This window comes from Gavialis gangeticus, unplaced genomic scaffold (assembly GCF_001723915.1).
Source record: "Gavialis gangeticus isolate Ggan-Ray unplaced genomic scaffold, GavGan_comp1, whole genome shotgun sequence".
NCBI lineage: Eukaryota > Metazoa > Chordata > Crocodylia > Gavialidae > Gavialis > Gavialis gangeticus.
In genome coordinates, this window is record NW_017728996.1 from 46,025,576 (window position 1) to 46,034,662 (window position 9,087).

The window sequence follows — 9,087 nt, forward strand, 5'->3', positions numbered from 1 at the left end:
GGGGGGGGGGGGGGGGAGACATGACACCACCTTGTTCCAAGATAAATCTGACCAAACCTGGGAAATTTTACTCCATTTCCTCTCATGGCATGGTAGTTTCCTTCCTAGACAAAAAGCACATTTGCGCTTGCTGCTTCAAGAGTTATCTGCAAGATTTTGCCTTGGGCAACTACTTGTATAGCCACAGTCTAATACAGCGTTCCCATTCACAAACCCTCCAAACGGCACTACTGGCATGCCTTTGCTCTTCGTACAGAGAATACTTTCTGAACAGTAACAGAACTCTGTAACATGGTAAGATAAGTTACATGCTGGTAATGTTAACACAATACCTCTGGATAAAAGCTGTGAGCAAAAGAAATAGTAGCAATGGCAATTCTCTCCTATAGAAAGTATTTAAAATACAGGAACAGAAGGAGGAGGTTAAGAGGCAACAAAATCAGAGCAGTGTAGTGTACCAACCATTTTCTGCTCATTACCCAAATCGAGATTAGCATCAGAGTGTGCACCTACTGAACCACAAATATCACCAGCACCAAGGACCTCCATCCACCTAACCTTTCAGCTGTCAGGGCTGTCATCAGACCCATCCACCACCCAAAGCAAGATCGGGCTTCCATAGACCCTCACAACCATTCATCCTCTTTCTACCATGGCTCCTCAATCTAAGGGAGCAGCAGGAACAAGCGCAGCAAAAACTGGACCAAGAAGGAAGTAGCAGATCTCATCACCATATTGAGGTGATATTAAGAACCAAAGGGCACCCCAATCAAGCCACTAAAACAAGGTAGTCTATGAGTGGATTGTGAAGGAAACAGAGACCCAGAGCAGGGTTGCCAACTGTCCATAAATCTATGGACACTCCATTAAAAAACACCCTAAAAATGCTTGTCTGTAAAAATCCATAAAAAACATAGAGCTACCACAGCTTTAAGCTCCGTCCCAGGAAAAAAGCTGGAGCAGTATTGAAGAACAGAGCACAATAGCACTACCTGCTGTCCGAACAGCATGGCACCACCCCCATCTTTTGCCATATGCTGCTGCTAGGACCCTATGCCAGTCCTCTTCTTCTAACAGCCATTTGTATCAAAGGTACAGGGAGGGTGGTATTGCAGCCAGATGGAGCTGCTGGCTGGGAATGGGAGGGATAGAGGCAGTGGGTCTGTGCTAGTGCAGGGGGAGCAGGACCTGTGGGAATCACGAAGCAGGCTGTGGGGGCCATCATGGTGCAGGGTGTAGTCAAGGATCTCACGGTGTGGGGTGGGACCCCTAAGGTAATGGCAGCAGGGTATAAAACCACTGCTGTAGTCACACATGGCTACCAACCAAAGAATTTTTATTTTTTTTACTGATAGTAAAAACATATGTAAGTAACAAAAGTTTCTCTGTCTGTAAAAAACAGTTTCTTGGTTTGGCAACCCAGGCCCAGAAATACGACCATGGCTGGGCCCAGCGCTAGTCCAAGTGCAAGGTACTGAGGCACCAGTTTGAAGGACACAGAACAGCAACTATGTGTCAGATGCATGCAAGGCCACATGCATCCACTAAGAGGAACAGTTTTGCATCTTCATGATCAATGACACTGTCATGTTAGAAAACACAGTAGACACAGTGACCCCCACTGTCCAGGAGAACAACAAGGACTGTGAAGACACACTGCCCTCACAGGCCAGCACAGCAACCCAGACCATCCAGCCCAGCTACACACACTCAGCTCAAATGGATAAAAACTCTGAACCGGAACCAGACTTGAACAACAAGGGCCTGTAGTTCCTTGTCCTCCCCTGCATCTTCAGCGTCCTTGCCAGCCAGCTCCCAACAGGGAGCCAGTGCCCCAGAAGACCTAGCCTACAACAGGACAAATTCCGCTTCCAGGGATGTTAAGTAGCGCCCCATCATTAAGGTAGGGTGAGATGTCAGAGAGAGGAGCAGTGGGCTAGAAGCCAGAGAGCTCCCAACAGAATCTCAATGGCTTACTGAGTACCTGGACTATGGCCCCAAAACCTGCAGCTGCTTAACCATGCATGTGTGGCTTACATGGTCAGGCTAACTGGCTTTCAGAACAGTCTGTCTGGCACTGGCACTCAGTGTTAATCAGCCCATCCTACGCACTGTGTAAAGATAGCCTGCTTCCAGGTTAAGAGGCAACAAAATCAGAGCAGTGTAGTGTACACTGCTACAGACACAAAAGTTACAATAAGACTGTGTCAGCACAGTAGTCAGCAGGATGTACTAATGAAATCAGCATGAAAAATTATTGGTAGACAAAACAGCAAGATGCAGAAATTCACTTTTATTTAATTTTCCAATGATCGTTACAAAATAATCTGAATTGCACAGAGACCATATGAAAGAAATTATTTTAAAACATGAATATAAATAACATTTTAAACAGTTAATTTTAATACATGCTTTCTATATGAAAATTTTTGTTTCAGAAGTGTTCCCATACTAGAGATGCACTTTACAGAGTAACTGAATCAGGGATGCATACATTTTTATAAACAAGAGTTCACTTCAGACCAACATGGCTAATTACCTCTACCCATACTAATGAGTTAGATTTTTGTTTTTCCAAGGGGGAAGACAGGGAGGAGAACAGCTGAATGCTTACCATCATCCTCTTTGTTCTCCAAAGGGACACTCCATGCAATTAAGTTCCGTGCTGTCCGACCTTCTTCTGCAACTATTTTCCTTACTTTGTCATGACTGTTAGAACGCTGGAAGGAAGCCTGTGAAAACATGAAAGACAGGAAAATATATATCTTTTTGCATCAAACCAATATGGCGACATGCTTCATGGCTCTTACAGTGCTTCCTGGGAAACTGATTCAAAGCAGAAATCACTGTCTACTGGTTTGTCTACACTTGTTGTCTTCTTTACCTCAATTGAACTGAATGCCAAAGCTGGAGGAAGTGTTCAAACCAATCTTTACAAATGTGTTAATTACCTTGAGCGAACTGAAATAAATTAACTTAAGATAAAAGCCTAGTGTAGACAAACCTCTGCAGGCTGCATCATACCACTCTGCCCGTTGGGGCAGCAGCAGGAAATGGAAGCCAGAAAAGGGAGGTGCAGCCCAGAGACCCTGGCTGCTGCTGCAGTCAAAGCAATAGCAGGGAATGGAGGCTGGGTGGAAGCCCAGGGGGCGCAAATAAATCACTCATGGGCTGAATGTGGCCTGCAAACCACCAGCTGGACAGCCCTAATCTAAACCACCTTGTATGTTAAAATAGGCACCTTTATGCCACTAAAACAAAGCCCTAAAAGGTAACTTACAATAACATAAATAGAAAATGCTGCACAGGAGCTCAGGATGATGACAAAACAGCTGCAGTATGAAACAGAAGGATAAGATAGTTCATTAAGAACGATCTTCATTTCTGCAAAAATGCAAGAGTTTGGATAGTCTGGATCAAGAACTTTGAGAACAAGTACAACAAACAGACATTCACATAAAGTAACAAATGTAAACTAAACGAATTCTTGCTTCCCTACAGGCTATACCCAGGCACTCCTGAGGACAAAGCCTGAACAAGACAAACTAAGTTATGGCATATTGGATCCTCAGATGTTGGGAGACTGAAATACAGAAAACTTAATGCACATAATATGAAATTTCAAGTGCTAATGGTATGATTTGTGCTGTACAGAATACAAAAGACAACATGTTCTCTGCACCAGGGTACTTCTAACTATAGGCCCCAATCTTTCAACCATTTCATTTTGTGAAGAATCATCTTTAATAACCAAGTCCTGTAAAAACAAGTGCACTAGATGAGGAATCATAATTTATCATGGTGATACAAAATGCAATAAATGTATGTGAAAAACTGCATATTATTTTGAAAGCTTATACAAGTCATTTTTAACCTAGGCTGCTGTCATCCAGAAGATCTCAACCAGCTTGTTTCAAAGCCATAGTGTGCCACCTAGTGACCTACAGAGTATTGCTATATATTGGAAAATCCACGAAACAAGAAAATAACTGAGCTCTCAAGAAAAGTTAATACATGACAGTAAGGAAATAAAGCAAACAAAAATAGGGCCCATATTAAAACTGTTCTAATCCATTTTTATTCCACCTACCATATTTGACTGAATCCAAGATGACTTCAAATTTAAGATTACCCCCACCCAATAAAGATTCTATACATGGAAATCTATAATTTTTTTTATAATTTTCCACGTACAGAATCGAATTAGTAGAAGATCGTCTTAAATTTATCCCCCCCCACTGCTGTGGCAGGGAAAGCAGCAGCAAGGGGAGAGGGTCCCAACTCCCACGCCTTGCCCTCCCTGCTTGCCCCCCCAACCCTTGTCCCCACCATGCCTTTATCCATCCCCACTGTGTCTGCCTCCTTGTTGCCTGATCACTGCCATGTGTCCCCCTGCTGCCTGCCCACCCCTGCAGCCTGCCCCCTTTTCCCTCATGCCTGTGCCTCTCCTCCACACCCTATTCCTTCCACAGCTTGGCCCCCTGTGCCTGTGTCTGATCCCTGCTACCTGTCTTCCGTGACTGCCCAGCCCTCTCTCACCTTCTCCTGCAATTCTGTTCTGGCTTGAGGTAGTCAGCAGCAGCCACAGCTCAAGCCTGGTCCCAGTCCAGACCAGCTCAGACCAGCCAGGGATAAACAGCAGCAGCTCCTGACCATGCCAAGTCATGGCTGGAGGGACCAGAAAGTAAGAGGGATGGGGAACCGGGGGAGGAGAGCAGTGGGTGGAATACACAGCAGGTTCCCTTCCTCAACCTACCCTACAGTCTCTCCTGCACCCTCCCTGGATATGTGCCCCCTCCCATGTCATAACAGCCATTCCAATCAGGGGTAGGCAGTGGCCTGGCTACAGCTTCAGCCCTAAGCCCAGGGCCAAAGCCAGAGCTGAGCGGCTGCCTCCCCTAGGGCCAGGGCTAGAATCCAAAATGAGGTTTCTCCACCTCCCCATGTTGCTTAGGGTAAAAAAAAAATAAAGTAAAATAATCTTGGATTGAGGTAATATAGTTAGAAGTTGAGTAATAGCCCATATTTAGGTAGGACCAAAGTAATTTTATGTTTTACTGCACTTAACAGTATGTCCAAAAGCTTGCTTGCATCTTTAAAATGGGTTAACAAGCACGCAAAACACCTTAAGTTTTGCCAACCACAGTATGACAAAGTGTGTAAGAAGTGAGAGGGGCAAAACCAATTTGCATAAGCATGATTGTATCCTTTGTACTCTTGTGCTGGGTAAACACAACCAAACCTACAGAAAGGTACACCAATATAATGTAATCTAATTTAAAACCAATTTATTTAAATCTGTGTGAATACTTATTGTGGTTTATTCTGTTTTAGTTTAAATAAATTCCTAACCAACTTAAGATAAACTGAAACATGCCTGGTTTAAACGAAAACAGAAGGACCAAAATAGTTTTCTGCATGGATTTAACTAATTTGTTTTATACAAACACCTCTAGTAAGAGCACTGCAATTTTCTAACATGAAAATTGCCTGGAATTATGAAAAACAGCAGGCTGCTTTACAGAACTTTGATCATCCCAACATTCAGTTTTACTCAGAAACAAAAGTTTAATTTAAAAAAAAAAAAAAAAATGTATGTGTTTAGGGTTTCTTTAAAACATCTTTACAACCAAGCAGAAGATAGCAGAGAAACTGCATGCCTTTATCTTTTCCCACTCTGAAAACAGATATTTTAATGGGGTCTCTTCTCAATATAACTCAGACTTCCTGAAGTGAAATCACATACAAAAAGTAAGCAATAGCCAAAACCTGGGACAATGCTACAGAAAATTCTAAAAGCCCTTTTTAAACAGAAGTTTGCTTTTTAAAATCAAGCCCAGTTGAACTGAAATTTAGACTAAATGTTCATTCCCTCTTTAAAAGATAGAAAGCTATCAAAGGCATAATGATCATGAATTCAATGCAAAGTAAAAGAGATTATGTTTTAGGATAGCTATCAACAGCTTTAACACCCCCTAATCTTTATAAGTGACATGTTCCATTCCCAAAGAGCTTATAAATCAAAACAGAAGAACTGAACCCTGAAAGATGCCAAACAAACAAAGAAAGCAAGGAACGCTTTTAAGCACACTGAGGTACAGCCAGAAAAATACACTGAATGCACAACAACAAAAAAGAGAAGAGAGGAGAGTATAACCCATTATGCCACAGGCAGTAGTGGATATTAAGGCTGTGGTGGGCCAGTAGGGGGAGCTCTTGCATTGAGCCTCCCACCTCACTATGCCCATCCACCTTCCGGACTCCATGCGTCTCTCCAGAAGCGCCTAAGCCCGGAAAGACCTGCTTTCGAGCCCCGCCGCAGAGTCCAGGGGTACCGTGTGATGCCACAACCCCAAGAAGGGACTATCTAAGTCCTGTGTCCTCAGGGAAACACAGGCCTAATAGTCCTACGGGTATTTGACCCAATACAAGAACTTGGGGTACCTCCCCAAGTCGGGGGCCAAAAATAGTCCCCCTTAGTCTGCAGACCCAAGGGGCCTCCTAGGCATAATTAAACCCACCCCTCAATAAGTCTCCTACACCAGTCACAAAGGAGAACTTTGTTGCTCCTGACAGGATGAGGTAGAATAGGGTAAGAGGTAGAGCACTATCAAGAGATTACCATTGAGCAAAACAATCTGGCTGAGGTAGCCGTTTGATACGCAAATGCATCACTGTGAACTGACTAACTCTCTAGAAACACAAGTATCATTCAGAAGATGGTAGAGATCTGGCTTGGAGATTTCCAGAGAGAGAGCGTTTCAGATGGATCACACTCTCTCCCTATGTCCTGATGCTTGTGCAATGCTGGTAAAATGGCTTCTCTCCTTCTTGGACCAGGCCCTTATATAGCCTTTCTGACCTCAGCAGCCCAGTCCAATAGAAGCCAGCAGTGTTAGCAGCTAGCCAACCAATTTAAAAAGCTCCCCTGGTTAACTGGGCAGATGAGCAAGGGCTTGTCCCTCCCCCCACTCAGGTGACCAGAGGGACCACACTCTAGGCACCAGGCTTTTGTCACTTAGGCAGGGAAGAAAATCTTACCTCCCTTAGGAATTCAGCTCCAGTGTCCCCAGCTGACAGGGACAGATTCCTGGCAAGAGACAGACAGTGGCATTTCTGCCACAAAGGCTTCAAAGTCCCTCTTTTTCCAGAATGAAGTCATCATTCACACTTTTGGAAGTACTATTCCACTTGAGTGAAGTTTAAAAGCCAGAAATTACACTGATACTGTGTAGGCTTTTGACAGTTTTGACTAATTATAGGCAAGAGAAATACTTGTGTTTTATCCTTCCCTGCAACTTCTAGAGCTGGTCATCAGTTAACCAAAAGGAGCTGCTACAAACTTACTCTGTCCTTAGATATCAGCTAGTTATTATAAGATCTGTACTATTTCCTTTTCAACTTATCTTCCTCAAAAGCACTGAGAGTAGAAAATACATGAGTCATTATTAGAAGGCCCTTTAAGAAGAGTTACCTTGTTCATTAACATTCTCATTAACATGTATTTTCTCTGAACAAGACAGCTATTTTCCTCCAACCTGCACTCTGGAGCAAAACTTCAGCAGTGATCTCAGTGATGTTAAGGCAGAACAACCTCCCAAAACAGGTAGATGTTGACGTGAGAAAATGAGATCTCCATTAAGGTTTTACATGAGTACGTGAGTTCGATGAAGCTGGGAAACATAACTACTTTTAGCATCTGTTGAGAAAGAAACAAATCCCTTATAGAATACTGGGGTAAGTTATTGGTAACGCAGATCAGGAGTGCTCAATATTCAACTCATTTAGCCCCAGAGGATGGAACCTGACTGTAGGGCTTTTCATGGGCAAGGCAACCCACTTCCAGCAGCAGGCTGGCAGCTTGTTGGCACAGCTGCCACAGCTGCTGTGTTGCCACAGTTCTGGAACTCAGGGGGTGAATGTCATCACTGCCTACCTCCCTTTTCTCCACCTGCTGATTTTAGTGGCCAACGGCAACCAAAGACCCAAATTTGGTAGAAGAGAAGCAGCAAGCTGTAGTGGCATTCAGCCCCTGGGTTCCAGAGCAGTGGCAAAGCAGCAGCTCCAGCAGTCACACCAACAAGCCCTGTGTAAGCCACAATTTAACCACTTCGCAGGTCGCAAGCAGCCCATGGCCTGCCAGTTGGACAGCCCTGCTGCAGAAGATGCACAGGCAAAGAATGCTGGTCACTCTCCCCGTAACTTCTTATTCTTTTAGGGTTTATGGTGATAGCTGAGGAAACTTAAAACCAGAACTCTGAAAGGGGAACAATGCAAAATGAATTCCATCTTCAAAAAATACTCCAAGTTAGCCCTTGGGTGCCACTTTCACTTTTTCCTTAGTTAGGAACCAAGTATCTTCAGCAAGCTACTAAGTATGCTAAATTCCCACTAACCTCACCAGGAATTAAGGTTACACAGAATCCAAGTGGATTTTTCATTAGGACTAATAGTTTAGAGGATTTCTTGTATCAAGTCATGGATAAAGAGAGACCAATAAAGCTCATATTTTTAAATATGTATTTTACTTCAGGATTGAAATACATATATATTTTATAAAATGGCTTAAAAGGTAAATAATGCCACTCCTGTCATTTTGTAGGAGTCTGACAAATTGCTTCAGCAAAATAAAAAGGTACCTGTATATAAAGTCAAAGCATTCTTCAAAATGTTCTTGATTCTGCTCGTTAGAAATATGCTCCATTTTCTATTTACACAGTGCATAAGAAATAAACTTGTCTCATAAATCTTTTCATAATATATGCTAATATTATAAAAGCCGTAGTCTGTCTGTCCAAACATAACGCTTTATTCACACTCCGACTGGCTGACTGAAACAACCAATCAGAGTGCAAATACAGCGTTTGGACAGGAGGTGGCAGCGTGGTAGAGCACGGCCACAATGGTGGGGACACAGGGGATGGAGTGAGGAGGGCAAGGCTGTGCTGGCCTCACCCCCCCCCCCGCCCGCCCTGCTCCCTGGAGACAGTGAAAATGGAGTGGACGGAACAGGCAGGGCGAGGCCAGCAGAGCTGGCCTCACTCCCCACTTTGGTCCTTGGAGGTAGTGGCGGCGGCGTGGGGCGGA

At 43.8% G+C, this 9,087-nt stretch overlaps 1 protein-coding gene across 4 annotated transcripts in view; it reads right to left on the reverse strand.

The window, feature by feature from the left end:
• The window catches only part of SCAPER (S-phase cyclin A associated protein in the ER), a 454,172-nt gene that overhangs the window by 419,758 nt on the left and 25,327 nt on the right, over positions 1-9,087 (reverse strand). For all 4 annotated transcript variants that reach the window (XM_019504422.1, XM_019504423.1, XM_019504424.1 and 1 more), the window contains one exon: positions 2,615-2,732. In XM_019504422.1, coding sequence (XP_019359967.1) covers positions 2,615-2,732 — 118 coding nt within the window. The remainder of the gene's footprint in view (positions 1-2,614; positions 2,733-9,087) is intronic.